General features: G+C 43.3%; 1 protein-coding gene and 3 long non-coding RNA genes across 4 annotated transcripts in view; 2 read left to right on the top strand and 2 right to left on the bottom strand.

The window, feature by feature from the left end:
- LARS2 (leucyl-tRNA synthetase 2, mitochondrial) overlaps positions 1-7,385 on the top strand; it is a 71,038-nt gene extending 63,653 nt beyond the window's left edge. Inside the window, exons 20-21 of the mRNA XM_081882005.1 lie at positions 2,205-2,332; positions 6,699-7,385. Of these exons, the coding sequence (XP_081738131.1) occupies positions 2,205-2,332; positions 6,699-6,878 (308 nt within the window). The 3' untranslated portion in view covers positions 6,879-7,385. The remainder of the gene's footprint in view (positions 1-2,204; positions 2,333-6,698) is intronic.
- On the top strand, positions 212-1,311 carry LOC309325833. Its single transcript, XR_014150055.1, has 2 exons — positions 212-420; positions 472-1,311. It is a non-coding gene; the product is annotated as an uncharacterized lncRNA (long non-coding RNA).
- LOC309325798 lies at positions 4,730-6,692 on the bottom strand. Its single transcript, XR_014150017.1, has 3 exons — positions 6,519-6,692; positions 5,352-6,192; positions 4,730-5,207 (listed from the first exon to the last, which is right to left on the bottom strand). It is a non-coding gene; the product is annotated as an uncharacterized lncRNA (long non-coding RNA).
- On the bottom strand, positions 7,235-15,589 carry LOC309325823. Its single transcript, XR_014150045.1, has 2 exons — positions 15,560-15,589; positions 7,235-7,813 (listed from the first exon to the last, which is right to left on the bottom strand). It is a non-coding gene; the product is annotated as an uncharacterized lncRNA (long non-coding RNA).
- Between the last annotated feature and the right edge of the window lie 7,137 nt (positions 15,590-22,726).

Genomic DNA, 22,726 nt, shown 5'->3' with positions numbered 1-22,726 from the left:
AAGTACTTAATTCGTTCCAGAGGTCCGTTCTTAACCTGAAACTGTTCTTAACCTGATACCACTTTAGCTAATGGGGCCTCCTGCTGCCGCCACGCCGCCAGAGCACGATTTCTGTTCTCATCCTAAAGCAAAGTTCTTAACCTGAAGCACTATTTCTGGGTTAGCGGAGTCTGTAACCTGAAGTGTATGTAACCCGAGGTACCACTGTACAGTCAAACCTTGGTTCTTGAACGGCTCTGTTTTGGAACATTTTGTTTACTGAATGCCGAAAACCTGGAAGTAAATGTTCTGGTTTTCGAACGTTCCTCAGAACTTGAACATCTGACGCAGCTTCCGCTTGGGTGCAAGAAGCTCTCATCGGTTGTCGAATGTTTCGGAAGTTGAACGGTCTTTTGGAACGGATTACGTTCAACAACCAAGGTTTGATTTTGTAGAATTGTGACTTTTTTATAATTACGTTCAACAACCAAGGTTTGATTTTATAGGATTGTGACTTTTTTATAATGTTTATGAATATAGGAAGTAATGAAAACTCAATTCACCTTGGAGCTACGGATGGTAACGATGGCTTCTGTTTGGGTTCCAAAAGTGAGAATTGGCACAGGAAAGCAAATAAGCTAAATAAACAGAAACTTCCAAGTTTTGAAAACTACTTTGTTTTAGCTTTCCTAAGTGGCATCGTTTCACAATTTTGTACAGTATGCCTTCAGTTAGCAGTTTCTCATCAACAAATCTCAAGGCTGCAGTGTTGCTGTTGTCCCAGAGTTCTCCTCCTGTAAGGCTGTTGTTTTTTAATGTTACATATCTGGATTCGCCATGTCACTGATCTCTTATTTTTTTCAGAAAGGTGAGGGATGGAGGGTTTGTTATGTTGTGAGAAATCCCAGTTGAACAGAAAAATAAGGAGTGGCCTATAATTGCATGTTTTCTGCTTTCCCATCTAACATGTGATGTCTAGGAAAGAACTGAGCTCATTTACAAACGGAAAAGTCCTAACCAGAAAGGGCCAGCAAGAAAAATGAATCACTGTTCAAGCAGCTTATTGCTTTCCTTTACACTTTGAAAAGTTTCACGCATGCACTTGCGATTGAGACTGCTTAATTTTGCCACCTGACTAAGTACATTGTTGGAAAACTACTCCACACAAAGAAGACCACGTGTTGTGGCTGCACAGAGAACTTGTTTCTAATGAATATTATCAAGTTTTTGTTTTGATTTGTTGCACACTGCCTTGGCTGAGTTACAAAAAAAAGTGGTTTAAAATATTCAAGTGGTTAAAATAAAATTGGCTGCCACAAAAAAAAAAAAAAATATTTTATGTCAGGCTAAGGACTCAGTGTCCAAAACAATTTCTGTGATTTACAAAAAGCTGAGTATCTAGCTTTTAATCCAACAGACTGGGGTCATGAGCCAGCTAACATTAGGTAGTTCATTTCAGCAGGACAGAAGATTAGCATGTATCTAACTTTGACTGGATAATGCACTATATTTTGAAAGTATTATAGTTTTCTTTTGTCATCATAACAATCTCTTGCAACGCAGTCATGTAAATAGTTCCTCGGAATACAGTCCCATTATGTTTGGGGCTCACTCCCAAAAATATTTGTTATGCAGCCTCAATTAAGCTTTAATGAGTAGATATATTTGTCATGTTCCTTGTGAGCTGTGGCTTATAGGGGGGTGGTTTTGTTCTGTTTTTATGGTATCATGTACCATAATGTACTGAGACCTGCTGGTATAGGGCATATATAAGTTCAGTAAATAAGTTTCTAAATGTGGTGTAAGTCGCCTGGAGACAAACTTCACATGACAAGCAGCTAACAAGTCTAATAAGATTATTATTATTGTTATTATTATTATTATTATTATTATTATTATTATTATTATTATTATTATTACTACTACTACTACTACTATTAAATCCCCTGTCCCATCTGTTAAAGCCCTTTAAGAATAGCATAGGACAATTTTTTTCATCTTCCCTTAACCTATTGCTTGAATTTCAGATAGCAGAGCTATTTTGCTTTCTTTGGTTTGTGATGCGCAATCTGGTACACATTCAGCTTACAGGATGTCGGCTGTTCTGTGCTAAAGCAAACTCCCAACGGTTCTGCTCTGGGCAGTGCTTAAACGGAGCAAGCAAACTGCGAAAACAAATTTCGTTTCGTTTTAAGTACAAGCAATCCATTGATGTTGTGTTTCAGGCTTGTCTCACGCTCAAAACAAACTTTGCACTCATCATCTCTGGCACATGGACGTATTGCAGCAGTCCTGGCCTACGGTGGACCCAAAGTCTGAACAGCTGCCAGAAATAGTGCAAGTCTCCGTTCTGGTAAGAACATGTACTCTTCCTTTGGTTGTGATTGTAAGATTTGTAAATTTTCTTGCATCACCTATCAGGGGGAAGGTTGTATGTTGGGGAGGGTAATTTTGCTGCTGTTAAGGCCCAGCAGATTGTCTTCGAAATAAACTCAGCAATGGCAGAAGCGTAGGTTTCAAATGAACAGAAGCCCTCACCTCAATCCCGCCTCCCCAGTTGGTTCAGTTAGTGATTACTCTTGTGTTTTCTACTTGGAAAGTCATAGCTTGATAACATTATGTTTGCAGACTGGGAAAAGTTGTGGACCACCGACATGAAGTTTACTTCATGTAATGCCTTAAGAGAAAATATTATGAAAATGATCTATAGGTGGTACATGACCTCAGTCAAGCTTGCAAAAATTTATCACCTGCCTGATAACAAGTGTTGGAAATGTAAGGAAACTGAAGGAACATTCTTTCACCTTTGGTGGACATGCCCAAAGGTTAAGGCTTTCTGGGAAATGATTTATAATGAACTAAAAAAGGTATTTAAATATACCTTTCCTAAGAAACCAGAGGCCTTCCTTCTGGGCATTGTCGGCCAAATAGTGCCAAAGAAAGATAGAACACTTTTTATGTATGTAACAACCACAGCAAGAATACTTATCGCAAAGTATTGGAAGACACAAGATTTGCCCACTCTGGAAGAATGGCAGATGCAAGTGATAGACTATATGGAATTGGCAGAAATGACTGGCAGAATTCGAGACCTGGGAGAAGAGTCGGTGGAAGAGGACTGGAAGAAGTTCAAAGAATATCTCCAAAAACATTGCAAAATGTTTGAATGTTAAAATGATGTTGGATATAAAGATAATATGGCATCAGTGACATAGTAAAAAGAAATATGTAAAAATGTTTTAAGAAAAAAAAGGGTAAGACCAGAGTAAAATTATGTCGAAACTAAACAAAGGATATAAGGGATTAAGTTACAAAGAATATGCAAGATTGTATTTAAAAAGAAAGGGGAAATAGAAGACATAATAGGTTGAAATGTATAATACTGATTAAGATTTGAAAAAGGGTAAGGAGCTGCTAAATTTGATTGTGTAAAGGGGAACGCAGGAAAGGGAGATGTGAGGAAGTCAGGAAAGAGGGTTATAAAGATAAGAATTAAAAAACTAATTTTTCTTTAATTTTTGTTCTTTTTTACTTTTTCTGTTATATGTTTTTATGCTGTGTTTGTTATGTTGTTTTTACTGTATTTTTTTGTTGTTTTGTTTGATTGTAATATTTGTTTTACTACATAAAACCAAAATAAATATTTAATAAAAAAAAAAAAGGAAAGTCATAGCTTGCAGCCTTAATACAGAGTCAGGAGTAGCTGGCATGGAAGGGCTGCAGCGTGTAACCACTCCTGACAGCAGGATTTCTGCAACTTACTAGGACCATGTGAGGACTGGGCAGTAGCAAGGAAATACCAGTGCAGAATTGGCTCCGCCGGTGTGCTGACATCACCCCAATCTTGCCTGCTCCTGCACCAAACCGTTAACCAGTAGTGATGTCGCTGTCAAAGGACTAACACTCCTCCTTCATGTCAGCCACTCCTAATCAGAACATTGGTCCACCTGGTTTAGTATTACCTGCCCTCACTGGCAATGGCTCTCCAGGGTTCCAGGCAGAAATCTCTCCCAGCCATATCTGGAGAGCTATTTCCAGCTTGGTTTGTGTGCAGAGAGTTTGGGTAACACTACTGCACTCCAGTCCGTCCTTTTAGCAGCTCTAGATCTAGTCGATGTGACCTCGGGAGTGGAAGTGGCCCATATCCAGGATGGGATTCAGAGACATGGGGTGGGAGTTGGGCCGTGCCAAGGGACTGTGTGGAAACAAGAGGACCTGGTTGGGCCTGGGACGTTCCCCCACTGGTACAAAACCCTACAGAGAAGTCTAAGCACGGTCTGACATGGAAATAATTAGAGCATTAATTAAACCTGGTCCTGTGTTTACCTGCTCACATTGCACACTTTTGTTGCCACTGTTTGGGGCAGGAAAGTGACCTGCTTGGTCATAGGTAAAGGTAAAGGGACCCCTGACCATTAGGTCCAGTCGTGACTGACTCTGGGGTTGCGGCGCTCATCTTGCCCGGCCGAGGGAGCCGGCGTACAGCTTCCGCGTCATGTGGCCAGCATGACTAAGCCGCTTCTGGCAAACTAGAGCAGCACACGGAAACGCTGTTTACCTTCCCGCCGGAGCAGTACCTATTTATCTACTCGCACTTTGACGTGCTTTTGAACTGCTAGGTTGGCAGGAGCAGGGACTGAGAAATGGGAGCTCACCCTGTTGCAGGGATTCGAACCGCTGACTACCTGATCGGCAAGTCCTAGGCTCCGTGGTTTAACCCACAGCGCCACCCGCGTCCCGCTTGGTCATGTAGAGGCACATTATTTTTGCGGGGGGTGGGGCAGACACTGGGTTGTCATTTGCGGCGGTAGTTTCATGTATACAAATCAAGATCAGCAGGTGAAATAATATCTTGTTCCAGATTTTGCATTTACAAAGCTGCACAAGTGTACTGACATTCTAAGTCCCACCTTGACATTTGTGCCAATACCTCGGGCTAATGCCATGCTGCTTACCCATACAGTTTTAGTTCTGTCGGTGTTGATATCATGCTCTGTTGTTCCATTTGTGTCTGTCAAAGGATCAGCATGAAACAGGTCACTTCTCCCTTGCCTTCTGTGCTGTAGACCTAATGAAATAAATATCTGATTTTCTGTTGCGCCAGGCGTTATTGCCATGTTTCGTCAGTTACAGGGCATCATATCATTTGGCACTGCATTTTTTAAAAAACTGGTGCTTCCTTGGTGGCACATTAATAGCCTGGAATTGAAAAATTGGATGCAACCTGTCTTCTAGGGCAGTGTTTCCCAACCTTGTGCCTCCAGCTGTTTTTTGGACTACAATTCCCATCATCCCTTGCCACTGGTCTTGCTAGTCAGGGATGATGGGAGTTGTAGTTCAAAAACAGCTGGAGGCACAAGGTTGGGAAACACTGTTCTAAGGCACACTCTTGTTCACAGATTTTATGCCATTTAGATTTCATCTCCCCACGTCCAACCTTCTCACTTTTCTGTAACATCTTTTTTGTAAAAACTTTTCTGTTTTCCCTATAACGCCTTCACTCAGGTTGACCCTTGTCTGTATTGAAGCTGGTACTTTTAACTTGTCTGGAAAATACATTGATAATGTACAACAGGAAAAGTTGGGGTTTGATCTTGCTTAAAAACTAACCAGTGTCTACTTAGTGACTGATTCCTATGTCAGATTGAATCATTGTTAAACCCTAGTTAACTTTAATTGAAATAGGTAGTATTCCAGGGCAGACTGCCGAAATAGTGGACACTCCACTCCTCCTCAATCCTGTGACTTCCAGGAAACAAGCAGGTTTACATCTGGAGAGAGACAAGGCACAAACTTAGGTTTTCATGACACAACAAACCCAAACCATGGTTTGTTTTGCAGCAGAACTGCAGGAGGAGTCTAGCCCACATAATTACATCTGCATGCACTAGCATGCTACTCATTCATATGAAGCCATAGTTATTCTAATGAGGCATGTGAACCAAGCTGGCTTCTCATTACTACTAATATAGTTCATTCGGGAGAGTTCTATAATCTCAGGGTCGTAGATTCAAGCCCCATATTGGGCAAAAGATTCCTGTATTGCAGAGAGTTGGACTAGGTGACCCTCATGGTGCCACCCAACTCTGTGATTCTGTTCTACGATTCATTTATTCTATAAGACAGCCTCTCTGACCTTTTACGCATTACTTATTTTTAAAACCAGACCCAACTGGATTGGCTAAATTAGCCCAGGGCTATACATGTGACTTGCTGATCAGAAGGTCGGCGGTTCGAATCCCCATGACGGGGTGAGCTCCCGTTGCTCGGTCCCTGCTTCCCCCCAACCTAGCAGTTCGGAAGCACCTCAAAGTGCAAGTAGATAAATAGGTACTGCTCCGGCGGGAAGGTAAACGGCATTTCCGTGCACTGCTCTGGTTCACCAGAAGCGGCTTAGTCATGCTGGCCACATGACCTGGAAGCTGTACGCCAGCTCCCTCAACCAATAAAGCGAGATGAGCGCCGCAACCCCAGAGTCGGTCACGACTGGACCTAATGGTCAGGGGCCCCTTTACCTTTACCTTTATACATGTGATAACATACAGTAACAAAAAGGCAGACTGACGCAAGGTAACAGAAGTCTAATGATTGGATTGAAAGTTCTAAATAATACCTGAATTATTTATCTAGCAGATAGTGGTAAACGGACAAGAAACCTGAGGGCCCATTTGTAGACATCTCCTTTTAGTTCTCATCTCTGTCTCCTTTCCCCCTTCCAGATCAACAACAAACCCTGTGGAAAAGTTGGTGTACCTCAACAAGTATCCCGAGACGCAGAAGTAGTTCGTGAACTGGTTGTTCAAAGCAAGCTGGGGACTGAATATCTCCAAGGACGCACCATTAAAAAGTTCATATTGTCTCCTAGAACTGCGCTTGTCAACTTCCTTATCCAGGAATAGCTGGTAGCCGTATTTTCTTAAAACTGCCTGTTTATCACTTTCCATTAAAGAGGGGGAAAAGGAACTCGACCATATTCTCCAACCAAGATGCTGCAGAGGGCAGAAAAATTAAAGCGTTGAGTGATAAAGAAGCAAAAGCTAACTTGTATATAATCAATGAACACGAGCACTTCTGCAATTATTTCTTTGGAAATCATGTACAAAAGCTGGCTTTCGTTTTTATCACTGTTGCTAAATACGAGCGAAAGTGTTGCTGTGAGTATCTGGTGCAGGGATAAGCTGTAATGCAGTAAAATGCATCCTTCTTATTCTTGTTTCCCTGTGCAGAAATATTTTGGGAGGGGGTGTTCTTTTAATAATAATAATAATAATGAAATATATTTTCAGTGTATTGTTACTGAAAGTAATGTACACTGCTGTAATCCATCCCTTTCACTGATCCTATTGATAACCATTCAGCTTGGTTAATCAGTCTCAGCATTCATAATAAAATGTGTTTTCTACTTTCTTGTTTATTCGAGTACATCTTTGCTATATTTTCCACCAATTCCCACAGAGTTCACCAGCATAAAACAAGCTAATGAAAATTAATTCTAGGCAAAAAAACCCCCACAACTCCTCTGTTTAAATTAGTCTCCATGTTTCAAAACAGCATGCTGGTAGTAGATCAAGTCCAAATATTGCAGTCTTGCCAAGGGACATCCATACATGCCGGTTTTGGTCTTTTGTTCAGCTCTGATTCTCACACAGATTTAGATGTTTGGCTAAGTTGTTATCTTGTCTGTGCACTTTAAAAAGTGGAAATAAAAAATGAGGCGCCTTTCAGATATGGAGAGTCAGTGATGTACTTCCATAGCATGTATAGCTGTTCTCTTGAACCAGTTCAGCCACTTGGTTTAGTACAGTAAGTCGGTTGTTCTAGACACTGGAAATTTCTGTAACAAAAAGGAACAGGTTTCCTGGTTTCACTTCTTTGCCATCTCAGTTCACAGAGCTTAGTGTACAATCTTATTGGCAAACCACGAGTCACAAGTCAGCTCTCTGTCTTGACAATTTGGAAATCAACCCAATAATGTATGGCCAATATTTTTAAGCCTTTAATCCATGGAACTCTAAAGGGCAATCACTACAAGTAGATATTGTTTCTTGTGGTGGCGGGTGGCAATTAGAGCTATCAAAACCAGATTCTCACAGTGGCTGAATTTAAACAGCTGTCTACCTTGAACAGCATTTCAGAAGCTCCAGGAAACACAGACTAGTGTGTAGCCCAACATTGCCTGGCCGCTGTCGTGCCACAAACTTCAATATATTTACCGACCTGAGCATGTGTAAATAACCTTTTTGTATTTTGTATTATTGTCAGGAGTTACCTCAGCCTTCGAAATCTCTGGTCCAATTCCGTCTTGAGCATGGCTCTCAAAGAATTATCTTTGGTTTATTGACATTTTCATTTTAATGAAGATTGGCTTACTGTATTTTTCGCTCCATAAGACGCACTTTTTTCCTCCTAAAAAGTAAGGGGAAATGTGTTTGCGTCTTATGGAGCGAATGCAGGCTGCGCAGCTATCGCTGAAGCCAGCAGACCGAGAGCGAGAGCTGTGCAGCGCCTCTTGTTGTGCTGGCTTCCCAGCGAAGCAGGAAGCCCTTACAGAGCCCTTCCGTCCCTCATCCTGCTTTGCTGGGAAGCCAGCAGACCAAGAGGTGCCGCGCAGCTCTCCCTCTTGCTCTGCTGGGTTCAGCAGAGCAGCGCCTCCTCAGCGAAGTGGGAGGAGGAAAGTAAAGGGCTCTGTAAGGGCTCCCTTCCTTTCCTCCTCCCGCTTCGCTGAAGAGTGGCGCTTCGTCTCACCTGCCTCCTTCGATCCCCCCAGCAGGGACCACGCTGCTAGGCGACCAGCAGATTCAGCTTCCCCAAAGGGGCGGATGGACCGGCGGCTCCTTAGCCTGATCCTCCCTCCTCCTCCCTCTTCCTCTTCTTTTCCCCAGCTGCCTTAGGCTTCTCTCAAGCCTTCCTGAGAGCCCGGCTGCCCCCTAAGCCAGTGCCCGGATTGATTCCTCGCAAGCCCCTTGACGTGCCGGAAGCGGCAGCGGCAACCCCTGGCAAGGCTCAGGAGCGCTCAAATGGGGAGGGGCCTCAGATTCAGAATATTTTTTTTCTTAGGTGTGTCTTATGGTCGGGTGCGTCTTATAGAGCGAAAAATACGGTAGTCCTGTCGACTTGGGCATTCAAAAATCTGATCCAAAAGTCTCTGGTGTCAAAGCTGAGTCAATGTGGAAAAGGAGACCATAAGCACAGGTTGTGCCTGTTATGGAGAGTATACCGTATTTTTCGCTCTATAACACGCGCCAGACCATAACATGCACATAGTTTTTAGAGGAGGAAAACAAGAGAAAAAATATTCTAAACGAAACAGTGGATAAATAATTTTTGTGGTTCATGCTGTGATCTGACAGTGAGTTTGGAGTAGCCCAATGCAAAAATCCTGAGGATCCATGTGGATCCGTGCTTTGTAACCACGTTTTAAGTGGGGAAGGAAGGAAAAGCACTCAAGGGACAAGGAACACCCGTGGGGTGTATGGCGAAGGATGCTGCTAATAATGCAGGAGAGGAGTTTAAGGGGAGAAGGAACACACGTGGGGTGGGTGGAGAAGGATGCTGCTAATAATGAAGAAGAGGGGTATAAGGGGAGAAGTCTCCTCTTCCCTCCCGCTTTGCTCCTTTAAAGAAGCAGGCTCTCTGTCCCTCTCTCCTCTCCACTCCGCGGCTCTTCTCCCGCTTTGCTGTTTCAAAGCGAGCCACGGAGGAGGGAAGGAAGGGGAACCGTGGATCCTCTGCTCACGACTGCAGCAGATCCCCTCCGCCACCCGCAGGCATTCGCTCCATAACACGCACAGACATTTCCCCTTACTTTCTAGGAGGAAAAAAGTGAGTGTTATGGTGCAAAAAAATACGGTACTTTGTTTCATCTAGTGTGGCCATATATTCTATGTCAGAGCACAGTCTTCTATTTGAAGAACTGTTCAGCCTTTCTGCCTGGCTTAAAGATAAGGAACCATAAGAACAAAGGGCAAGAGAGACCAGTTTCCAGCTGGACAACAGAATGAGCCAGCTGCAGTTTTCCTCACTTTTGGTGAGCTCTGTTTACAGTTTCATAATTCTAAATCTATATCCATACCAGTCAACATATGCAGATGTTATGCAAATCTCCCCTTTTAGCCTTCCTTTTTGACGATGCATAATTTGGCACCCTAATTTTAGCTGGAATTTAAATAATGTGTTTTTTCACTGTATGCATTTGCATACAGAAACTCCATTAGCTATCAGGCACAATTGTTATAAAATAATAAGCCAGTCTTAACCTTTTGATTCATATACACTCTTGAACGGTGGTGATTTAATAAAATATCTTCACTGTTCAGGTGGGGAAGGAAAAAGGATCTTAAGCTGTCAGCCATCCAAGTGTTGAATCAAGTGTGCAATCAGAATTATATAGAGAGAAATGAAACAAGACTCTGCCCTTTACACTATTTAGAAGTAAATTAGAGGATCATTTTTAAGTGTTTTAGATCCCCCATTGCAAAGGCTCATTGCAGGCTACAATATAAAAACAATAGAAATAAATATCAAAACATGCAGTATGAATAAAGTGCCAAAATTCCTGAAAGTTAATTATAAACCCCATTCCTCTATGCTTTTTTCCCCTGTTGGGGGTTATATTATTGGAGATGGGGAAAGGACTGGCTCTTTGTGCTATGGAGAAAGAATCATCAACAACATTGGTTGATATTGACTGCTATATATTTGATGACTTTTTCACCCTGCAGATTTGTTACTGGTCCTTAGAATGAGAATTGAATTTAGATCTGGCCTAAAAAGATAATTCCTATGCTTCAGAAGCCATAAATTCTTAATGGTGCTAGCTAAAATAACAATGTCCCATTGTTACAATAACTCCCTCCACCCTGAGCTTATCCATGTGCACGGTTGTTTGGGCCTCTATTCGCACAACCAGTTTTCCCCCATCAGAAAATACTTCCCCTTGTGTGTAATCTAACATCTTGTTCACCATTGCAGGGGAGGGGAGGGGAGGGGAACGCTAGACAACATGCTTTGCTTTCTCTGTCTCCAACTTGGAGTGAAAACAACAACACACAAGCTATTTGAAAAGTTAATTTCTTTTTAGTAACCGTAGCAAATAGCCTTGTAAAAATGAATTCCCTTAGGAAGCTTCCTCCTCTGCCATTTCTCCACAAAAGGAGAAATGTTGGAGATGGTTGTTGGGGCCAAATAAGAGTTTGCTTTCCACTGTAGGACATTTCCCTAAACCCGGTCCTTTTTTCCTTTTTTGCAAAACCTTTTTGCAGTAATCAAAATAAACTTGAAAAATGTGTCACTTTGGCAGTGCTTTGCTGAAAGTTCCAGAATTTCTCGCATGCTGTATTGTTCCGGGGCTTGGACTTGCCTCGTAAGCAGCACGCTTGATTAGAGAGGGCTGAAAGTTCACAAAATTGCCTTGGTGCATTTATGTTGTTTGCAGCACGGACAAGGAAGAGGGGTTGGGGGAGGGGCTCAACATCCTGGACTTCAGGCTCCAAATGCATGGAAGATAAAACACGCTCTCTGGAAAGAGGAATTATCATTGGCCAGTTCAACATTCCTAGACCAACCTAGGGTCCATATACCGTATTTTTTGCTCTATAGGACGCACTATTTCCCCTCCAAAAATTAAGGGGAAATGTGTGTGCGTCCTATGGAGCGAATGAAGGCTCCTTGGCTTCAGTGATATCAACTTGAAGCCTCCAAAGGGCAGAGGGAGCGCAAAGGGCAGAGGGTTGCTTTCTCCGCGCACCGACCCCTCTTGCTCTCCAGGCTTCAGGGATAGCCGCCTGAAGCCTTTGGAGCAAAGTGGGAACTCACACTGTGCTCCAAAGACTTCGCAACCTTCTTGCCGCTCCCAGACCTGTTCTGGGAGCTGGGGTCGGGGGAAGCTCGGGCTTCCCCCGCCCCAGCCCTGTGGCTAAAAACGAAGCCAAGACAGTGAGTGGGATCCATCCCGCTCGCTGACTTGGCTTCTGCCAAATCCGCGCGCAGCCTCACCCGGCTGGAGAGGTTGTGCGCAGCTAAAGAGGAAGCCAAGACTTGGCTTCTTTGCTTCTTTGCTCTTTGGGGCTGGGGGGGGGAATAGGATTTTTTTTTATTGATTCCCCCCCCCCTAAAAACTAGGTGTGCCTTGTGGTCCAGTGCGCCTTATGGAGCGGAAAATATGGTAGATAGAAGCCTCCTAGTATACCTGGCTACTCAAGAGTTTCCCACAAGCATCTGATTGGCCACTGTGAGAACAGGAATGCTAGACTAGATGGACCACTGTCCTGATCCAGTAGGTCAGCAGTTCTCAACCTGTGGGTCCCCAGATGTTGTTGGACTACAACTCCCATCATCCCTGAGCTCTGGCCTTGCAAGCTAGGGGTGATGGGAGTTGTAGTTCGACAACATCTGGGGACCCACAGGTTGAGAAAGGCTGCAGTAAGCTGTTCTTGTGTTCTTGTAGGATGCAGGCAGAAGCAAGGGTGCCCAAAAAGGAGCAAAAGCTGGCTTGGCAATGACTGGGTGTACTCCTCACTTTTCAAGCAGCTACCACCAGTATCCTAAAAAGAGGGCCATGTGTGAAAAGACAATAATGCAATACAGTGGTGCCCCGCAAGACGAACGCCTCGCAAGACGGAAAACCCGCTAGACGAAAGGGTTTTCCGTTTTGGAGGCGCTTCGCAAAACGAATTTCCCTATGGGCTTGCTTCGCAAGACGAAAATGTCTTGCGAGTTCCTGCGGGTTTTTTCCCCTTTCCCCCCCCTTTTCCTAAGCCGCTAAGCCGCTTATCAGCTGATCTACTGATAAGCCGCTAAACCGCTAATAGTGCTAATCCGCTAAGCTGTCAATGCGCTTGCTTCGCAAGATGAAAAAACCGCTATACGAAGAGCCTCACGGAACGGATTAATTTCGTCTTGCGAGGCACCACTGTACATACAAGGTAAGCTGGTCAAATGTAATGGTTAGTAGAATGATGGGAGAGACAGGCAATCACCATTTCCACCTACACATCAACAGCCAACATGCTGGATGGCCTTGCTAAGGTGTGAACACATCAGATATGATTTTGGTAAATAATGGTCTGAACAATCAGGAAAAGTGCTACAGAATACTACGGCTGCAATTTTAAGTGCACTTTCTGCGACATAAGTGAGTACAGTCGTACCTTGGTTTTCAAACTGCTTAGTTCTCGGAACGTTTTGGCTCCCAAACGCAGCAAACCCTGAAGTGACTGTTCCGGTTTGCAAACTATTTTTGGAAGCCAAACATCCAACGGGGCTTCCGATTGGCTGCAGGAGCTTCCAGCAGCCAATCAGAAGCCGCGCTTTGGTTTCCAAACATTTTAGTAGCCAAACGGATTTCTGGAACGGATTCTGTTTGACTTCCAAGGTACGACTGTACTGCATTCAGTTTTAAATTAAGGAGATCACAGACGCCCGGAGTTGTAGAGTTGGAAGGAACTGCAAAGATAATCCAGTCCAAACTCCTGCATTGCAAGAATCTTTCATCCAACATGGGACTCAAATCCACAACCCTGAGATTAAGAGTCTCATTGAAGGGCTGTTGTTAAACCTGATTTGCCCATTTATTCACTCTTCCAAGATGGGGTGGGAAAATCTGTCAAAATATAATGTATTTTAAAAAACTTATTTTATTTTTTTAAAATCCAGAAACTTCAAGGTCTACTTCCTACTATAGTAGCTTATGAAATAAAAATAATTTTGTTCAACTTATTTTTTTAAAGCCCCAACAACTAGTATTAGCGATAATGTACCAGGTGAGTGACAAAGACATGTTAGCTTGTGGTTAAGGAAAGAGAAGTGGCCGTCAATAGAAATTATATTTTACAAGTGGGTCCTGCAACAAATTTCTGCAATATGGAGTGTTCAGGATTTCAGCCACTCCTGAAATCAGTCTGTCCCTTGTCCTCCTTTCAGTATTCTATGGCCATTTGAGCATGTTCAGTTATCATTTGAGCTGTTAAAGTTCCCACTGATTTTTTAAAAAACAGTTTTAGGGATTCTCCCAAGCCTATTGCTCTTGGTTCATGGGTGATACCATTCTGACCATGTAAGCAACAACACCCAAATCTTGAATATCAGAAGTAGAGGGAACAATGCAGCCAAAAATGTTACAGTGACCCAAAAGGGCATCACTGGTCTCTGCAAAGGGTTCAAAACTTTCTACAAAAATAATTAGCAGAATCTACCAGGAAATTTTGTCCATGCTCCATTTAAATAACTAATTTTCTGGGGGATTGTGCTTTTTGTGTGTGGAGACCTATGGGAGTTGTGTGAAAATATGAAGGAAAATGTTAGCTCTAAAAATAACCTTTGTGTGGGAGGCGTGATATCAACAACTGATCAGCACAAATCTTCCCAGGCCCCCAATGTATTAACAATGTCTCTCAAGTCCATGCCGACTGTGTTAAGTTGAATTAACAACAGGATGACAATGTTGCCTGACAATCCTTTCAGCCAAGGACTGTTGCAACACAGAAATCATGGCAGTACAAAATGTAGACAGCACGGAATGGAATTGGCATGATTTTCCAAAACAACGTAATTCTGGGAAATGTTTAGCTTAATTCTCTCCCTTAGATCTATTCTAATAATTGGCATTTCTCCGAATGCCACGGATGTCAAGTTCAGCAAGTACAAACTGGGATTGGTGGAGGAAAAGGATCTGCCCTAATGAAATGATAGGGCTGTTAAGTGAGAGCCCAATTGATCCAGCTGCTATTGTTGGCGGAAAGTTGGAACGAGCCCATGGAGAAGCAGAAAGATGATACAGGGCAAGTCTCAAAAGCTGAAGCAGCTTGTTGCTTAGCGTTCAATACACGGTTTCCCTGCTAGGAATGCTACCATCCACAGTTTATACAACTGGGTAAACAGTGAGAGTGATGATGGATTGCATGTCTAAGGTCCCAGTTTTTCAGCTAAATAAGACTGCAAACTGCTGCTGGTCCTTGTTACCCATGTGGACCACTCAAAGATCATTTGGGCTGAAGTCCTCCACACCTCTTCGGTCGATAGGAATTAGAATCATGGAATTGTGGAGTTGAAAGGGTCATCTTTTGCCCAACATGGGGCTCAAACCCATAACTGATATCAAGAGTCTCATGGTGAGCTAGTGGTCAGACTGGCTGAATTCAAACCATCGGAATTTGCTCCTTTAGTGGCGATGAACAGCCTCAGAAATTGCAGCTCTGATAGGAAACAACAAGCAAGGGAGAAATAGGTACCTGAGTTATTGAAAGCCCAACATGTTTCAGAAATGGGAAGTTCCTTCTCTGGGGGCAATCTAAAACCAATGCTACCGCCACTTGTGAAAAACCTACAAATACTCATTATAAAGTAGGTTCTAAAAATGAAATAAAGACCATTTATATATACAAAACCAAACAATTTATCATTGTGCCTCCTTTTTAAACAGTGTTTCTTATAGCATCCATGTTAAATCTCTAAATACAAATGCTACACAAGGGAAATGGGAGAAACTTTACTGATGTCACTATTAACATAAGAAGCAGCATACTGAAACAGACAAAAACTAAAAAGACTCAAAGCTCTGTAAGTAGTAGCTGACTAAACTTACCTTCTTGCTGAAGAGCTTTCAGGCTGATTGTCCAAAGCAGACTCTAAAGGGAAGACTTGTAACTGATAGGTAGAGCACATTGCTTTAGCTGCAAGTTCAATCTCTCACCTCCAATAAAAGGCTGAGGTGGTGGAGATGTTTGACCTCTACCAAAGTCCCTGAAGAGCTGCAGGCATTCAGAAAAGACATTATTTGGCTAGATTAACTTCTAGCCTGACTATACAAGGAAATTTCCTATGCTTTAATAGACTGTAATCCTATGGTCATGAAGCTCACATCAAAAAAACTAAGATCATGGCCACTGGTCCCATCACCTTCTGGCAAATAGAAGGGGAAGAAATGGAGGCAGTGAGAGATTTTACTTTCTAGGACTCCATGATCACTGCAGATGGTGACAGCAGCTACGAAATTAAGAGACGCCTGCTCCTTGGGAGAAAGGCAATGGCAAACCTAGACAGCATCTTAAAAAGCAGAGACATCACCTTGCCAACAAAGGTCCGTATAGTTAAAGCTATGGTTTTCCCAGTAGTGACGTATGGAAGTGAGAGCTGGACCATAAAGAAGGCTGATTGCCAAAGAATTGATGCTTTTGAATTATGGTGCTGGAGGAGACTCTTGACTGCAAGAAGATCAAACCTATCCATTCCTAAGGAAATCAGCCCTGAGTGCTTACTGGAAGGACAGATTGTGAAGCTTGAGGCTCTAATACTTTGGCCACCTCATGAGAAGAGAAGACTCCCTGGAAAAGACCCTGATGTTGGGGAAGATGGAGGGCACAAGGGGTAGGGGACGACAGAGGACGAGATGGTTGGACAGTGTTCTCAAAGCTGCCAGCATGAGTTTGACCAAACTACGGGAGGCAGTGGAAGACAAGAGTGCCTGGCATGCTCTGGTCCATGGGGTCACAAAGAGTCGGACACAACTAATCAATCCTGTGGTCAACAATGACTTTGGTTTTATTTATATACCGCACCAAGCTACTTTAGGGGCGACAAATCAGAAACATTTCTACTGTTAAGGGATCTCGACTGGGCTCATCAATCAGCATCTGCATTCCTGTCTTAACAAGGAATATTTTTATTCACTTACTACATTTATTTATATACCACCTTTTCCTCCAAGGAGCTTAAGGTGGTATACATGGTTCTACACCTCCCCATTTTCATACCCTTCAACATTTCTCCAATGAAAACAGGGATGTCCTATTTAATAATAATAATAATAATAATAATAATAATAATAATAATACCCTGTCCACCTGACTGGGTTGCCCCAGCCACTCTGGGCAGCTTGCAGCATATATAAAAACGTAGTAAAACATGCCTTCAGATGTCTTCTAAAAGTTATGTAGTTATTTATCTCCTTGGCTCAGGGGTTGCCTAACTCCCTCCAACATTTATTCAATGAAAGTAGGGACATTCTACCATACCCACCGACATTGTTTTGATGAAAATAGGAACATCCTAAGCAAAAGCAGGACATTCCAGGATTAAATCAGAACCCAGACAGCTTCTAAAAATCTATCAATCCCTGGAAAATAGGGACACTTGGAGGGTCTGCATTTTATCCTCACAATAACCTTTTGAGGTTAGGTTAGGCTGAGCGATGGTGATTGGCTCAAGATGAGCTTCATGTCTGAGTTGGGGTCTGAATCCTTGCCTCCCAAGGTCATAGTCCAATACTCTAATCATTACACAACACTGGCTCTTTTATTTTGCACTTTGGGTGTGATTAAACCCTGGAGAAAACTAGCAGATTATAATGGAAAACGTCTAAATATAGCCCTTTTATTTGGAATAGGCAAAATCACAGTTGTTGTTTTTTTAAAGAACATTGTCATTGAGAACATTTTGCAATGAGCATCACCCTTCCAAGAAGCAAAAAATTAAATTTTCCTCATCTACAATTAAGAATTGAGGTGTTAAAAAAGCCTTGTTCCAAGGTAGACTTTTTACGTGGCTCATATGAAAATAATTCTCAATATGATGATTCCAAATTAAACAGCAGTTGTTTGGACAAGTGCTTGGAGTTTAATTTATTCTTATGAATTTTTGAGACTCCCCTGGTTCTACCTCATTTGAACTCCAAATTGCAATCTACCTGCGCAGATTGACAGCGCTGCAGCTGCAAATGAGTTTACTTTGCAATCAGAGGAGTGTGGCAGAGAATCCTTTTATGCCCAAATAAACAGGTGAAAACTAGTCTAGAAATTGCTCAAGGAGTAATCCGCCCAGTGACTGGAGCCACGGGAACAAGGCCTTAAAGCTGTTTAATGAGTGAGAGAATTGGCACAGTTTCTATAGTGTCAGTGTCTAAGGTGGCCACTTAATGCACTGGAGAAAGAGAGAGAGATACGGATGGGGGGGGGGGAGAATGTATCATAAATAAGAGGATAGATATTTGCATAACATCCACATGTGCTGCTTTATATGCATAGCTTTCAATTTAGAAATAATTGCTATTGTAGAGGCTTAAGCAGTGAATACACCTCACCACAGACCCTTTTCCAAGGACAGTCCTGGATTTACAGAAGCCATCCTGGTTTCTAATTTGATCCCAGAATGTCCCACTCTTTCTTAGGGGGTCCCTATTTTGATTGGTGAAATGTTGGAAGGTATGGAAGGGTGTGTTTTTTTAAGGTGACCCAGAAACTACAATTAATCCAGAATGCGGTGGCTAGACTGGTGACTGGGAGTGGCCAAAACCACATAACACCAGTCCTGAAAGACCTACATTGACTCCCAGTACGTTTCTGAGCACAATTCAAAGTGTTGGTACTGGCCTTTAAAGCCCTAAAAGGCCTTGGCCAGGTATACCTGAAGGTGTGCCTCCACCCCCCATCGTTCAGCTCGGACACTGAGGTCTAGCGCCGAGGGCCTTTTGGCGGTTTCCTCCCTGCAAATCGTGAGGTGACAGGGAACCAGGCAGAGGGCCTTATAGGTGGTGGCGCCTGCCCTGTGGAACGCCCTCCCATCAGATGTCAAGGAAATAAAAAACTACCTGACTTTTAGAAGACATCTGAAGCATAGCTGTCAACTTTTCCCTTTTCTTGCGAGGAATCCTATTCGAAATAAGAGAATTACCCTTAAAAAAAGGGGAAAAGTTGACTGCTAGAATATACTATGATCTGAAGGCAGCCATGTTTAGGGAAGCTTTTAATGTCTGATGTTTTATTGCTTTATTATTATTATTATTATTATTAATATCATTAATTCTGTTGGGAGCCACCCAGAGTGGCTGGGGAAAACCAGCCAGATGGGTGGAGTATAAATGATGAAATTGTTGTTGTTGTTGTTTTATTATGTTTTTATATAGGTTGGGAGCGCATTATTGTTATGAACTGGCAGGACGATGGGGAGGAAGATGAGGAAGAGGATCCCAGTGAGGGGTGTAGCTGGGACTGGGACACACCAGGGCAAGCAGGGGACAGGGAAGGAAGTATTCACTGGAGAATGGAGAATGGCAAGGGAATGGGGGTCAGTTCACAAGAACCAGAGCAGCAGGACCCATCACCAGAGCCAGAGGGACCCCTGTCTCCACAAACACAGTGGGCTCTGAGGCATAGGCAGCAGCGAGAGGGGCAGTCCAGGAGGCTGAGGCAGCTGTTGTAAACAAAAATTGCCCTTTTCCCTTATGGGGTATCCAAGAACCCATATAGAGTCCTTACATAGGTTCCCTATTGGTAGGAGAAAATAACAGAGGCCAACCAGAGAATATTGAGAAGCAAAGCAGCTAGTAAGCTTGATCTTTACTGATCTGTTGCAACAGGGTGCCTCCTTCACACGCAGGAGAAGGAGGAGGACCCCGAACCAAGGTGTGCCTGCCCTTATATAGACATTTTTAATTGCCCGCCCTGTAGATCAAGACCACCCCCAGAAATATCATACATACATCACAGAAGGGGTGTAACCTAAGACCACCCCTCAGATACATCATACCTACATCACATAAAAGGCGGTCTTAAAACAGAAATTTGAATGCTGTTTTTCTCCTGTCTGGCAAGTTACTTGATTGGATTGCCTGGGGAGCCTGGCCAGTCTTATGTAATGATAAATACTTAGTTCCTGGGCCAGGTCACAGGCTCACACCCTATTCATATCTTAAATGTGCCCTTAAGACAGGATTTGTGAGGAAAGAGACAATGGGGAGGTTTCCCACTTTGACCTTGCAGAGAAAACATTTGCTCAGTTGGGGAATCAAAAATGGTTCCAGGTCGGTCTTCCTGTGCTGATACACTATGTATGTGCTTCGTTGGTACACTTATGAACATTACCATACATCTAAGACTTCAAAATTCCTATCACACAGCCAAGCCCAGCTTCCTAGCTGACCAGGTGAGGCTCGCTAGATCTGGGAGGAGGTGTGTGATTGCTCTGCTGGATTAGGTTTGGGACAGGTGAGGGTCACAAGCCTCATCAAGCCCAGATGCTGCAATCAGCAAGCAAAGTGTAAAAGGGAAGCAGAGCTGAGGTGCTGTGTCTGCTCTAACACCCATGTTGGTGTTAGACCTCAGCTTGGATCAGTGCCGGATTAAACCCTGTGGATTCCCCTAAGCGGTCAGAATCTCAGGCCCACCCCTCCTCTATCACATTGAACTAAGAAAGCTTGTTTGTAATTTGCTTTCCAGGTCAAATCAATGTTATTTTGATCTTTTGTTGCAGGACTCCGGCCTCTAGGCTGCTGCCTATTTGGTAATCTGGCACTGGCTTGAATGCTCCAGGATTTCTGCAGGATTGTGCTTCAGTTTGGACTTTGGACACGTGGGTTGACCTTGGACTGGGAACTTGCCACCAGGTAGGCCAGGAGTTCAGTATTATTATTATTGTTGTTGTTGTTGAATAATATATCCCTATTTTCAGTGTGTTGCCATAGTAAGGAAGACTTTGCCCACATGACCTAGGTTCCAGCACTCTCTTCTGTCCAGGAGCTAAACTACTGGTGTTGGCTGGCCGTGTTCCCTAAATTCACAATCAAATCTATTAATTTAGCTACGGCTTTCGTTGTGTTCAAGGCCGGGGTGGAGGACACACAACCATTTAAAGTGGCAGCGTGCATTTTGGAAGTATTTTTTTTTAATTCCCATTCCAAGCACTTAGCAATGGCAACAGAGTGGCTGAGGAAGCCCAGCCAGATGGGCAGGGAATAAGTAATAAATTAATATGATTATAACTGGGTCTGTGTCACATAAGGGGTTAAACTTGGGCCCCATCTGCACTATGCTTCTAAAGCAGTATCATACTGCGTTAAACAGCCATGGCTTCCCCCAAAGGATCCTGGGAACAGTAGTTGAAGGATGCTAAGAGGTCTTAAAAGACCCCTATTCCCCTCAGAGAGCTATGCAATTTCCAGAATGGTTTAACAACCAATCCCTCTTACCAGGGAACTCTGGGAATTGTAGCTCTGCGAGGGGAATAGGGGCCTTCTAACAACTTCACAGCACCCGTAACAAACTACAGTTCACAGGATTCTTTGGGAGGGGGAAAGCCATGGTTTTGAAAAGAGAAATTCAGGGTCCCTGGGACAGGTTTCTCCACACATTCCTGTAGATTTTCCGGCAGGTCAAATACACTCTTTCGCAGCCTTGATAAGCAGCAATAAATGGCAAAGAGCCCAGTGGCTTTAATTGGGTCTCACGTCTCGTTTTGCAAACCATCCCTTTGCTTTTTAAAAAAGCCACCATCAATATACAGTGGTTCTCGAAAGCCTTGGTACTCGGACATTTCGGCTCCCGAACGCCGAAAACCCAGAAATAAGTGTTCCGGTTTTCAAACGTTTTTCAGAAGCCGAACGTCTGATGTCTGCTATGGTTTCTGGGGTGCCAGAATTACGGATTACGTTTGAGAACCAAGGTACCACTGTATGTTTATTTGTAGGCCGCTCATAACATATCATATGAACAGCAACAAATGTAACAATTCCACCCCAACACACAAATTAAGAACAATTACGCATGTCAATAAATACAGAATATACACCCATGCAATTGAATGGAAAGCAAGATAAATAAGCTAAAAAAATACTTCCTCATCTCCTGACTTGTCTCCTTAACAAACAGAAGTTAAGCATTTAATGTTTATCCCATGCTATGGAAAACACTTTCACCAGAGATTTGACAGGCACCCTCACTCCTGGCTTTCAGGCTTCTCTTGAGTCCTCCATAGCTGTTTACCATCTTCTTGAGAAGCCAGGCATTTTATGAGTTATTTCATACTCCTTTTCCCCCCAATGGTTTTTCATGTTTTATTGTCCTCGTATAGCTGTGCAACACCCTGAAGTTTTACGAGATGGCAGTATATAAATGCTTTTTATAGATAAATAAATCCTTTACCCACAGCATAAACGATGCAATCCCACACTACATGCCAGGGTGAAGTTTTGGGGTTGTTTGGGTGGAGTTTGTAAGTCGATCCCATGTATTCACATAGAGTTCTCTGGTATGCCAAGGTACAATTTCACTTTGTCTCAATGGCAACTGGAGCTAAGAAGACAGAGCAATCACTTGGCCTTCAGGAAACCAGATAAATTCTTCAAATTCCTCTCTGGGAAAAGGGTCACATTTGTTCATTCAAGGTTGGAATGAAAATATTGCCCCCTCCACCCACCCACTAAATCCTTCTTTAGGCTATTTTGGGTCTCCCCCCCCCCCCCGTTTTTTCCCTTCTCTGTGTACATTTGCACTGTACATGAGCGGATAGATTATTTGCACTAATCAGAAGAGGATTTACGGTAAGTTTCAGCTAGTCACTATGGCAATCAGGGGGGAAATGTTTGAGTGAGACAAACAGGAGGAGGACCAGAAATAGCAGGGAGGTAATAGGTGGCGCTGTGGTCTAAACCACAGAGCCTAGGGCTTGCCGATCAGAAGGTCAGCGATTCGAATCCCCGCAATGGGGTGAGCTCCCGTTGCTCGGTCCCTGCTCCTGCCAACCTAGCAGTTCGAAAGCACGCAGTGCAAGTAGATAAATAGGTACCACTCCGGCAGGAAGGTAAACGGTGTTTCCATGCGCTGCTCTGGTTCACCAGAAGTGGCTTAGTCATGCTGGCCACATGACCTGGAAGCTGTATGCCGGCTCCCTCGGCCAGTAAAGCGAGATGAGCACCACAACCTCAGAGTCATCTGCGTCTGGACCTAATGGTCAGGGGTCCCTTTACTTTTAATAAGGCTTC

Source organism: Podarcis erhardii, assembly GCF_964252035.2.
Source record: "Podarcis erhardii genome assembly, chromosome: 12".
NCBI lineage: Eukaryota > Metazoa > Chordata > Lepidosauria > Squamata > Lacertidae > Podarcis > Podarcis erhardii.
Note: the sequence above shows the minus strand (reverse complement) of the source record. Positions and strands in the feature narration are given on the sequence as shown.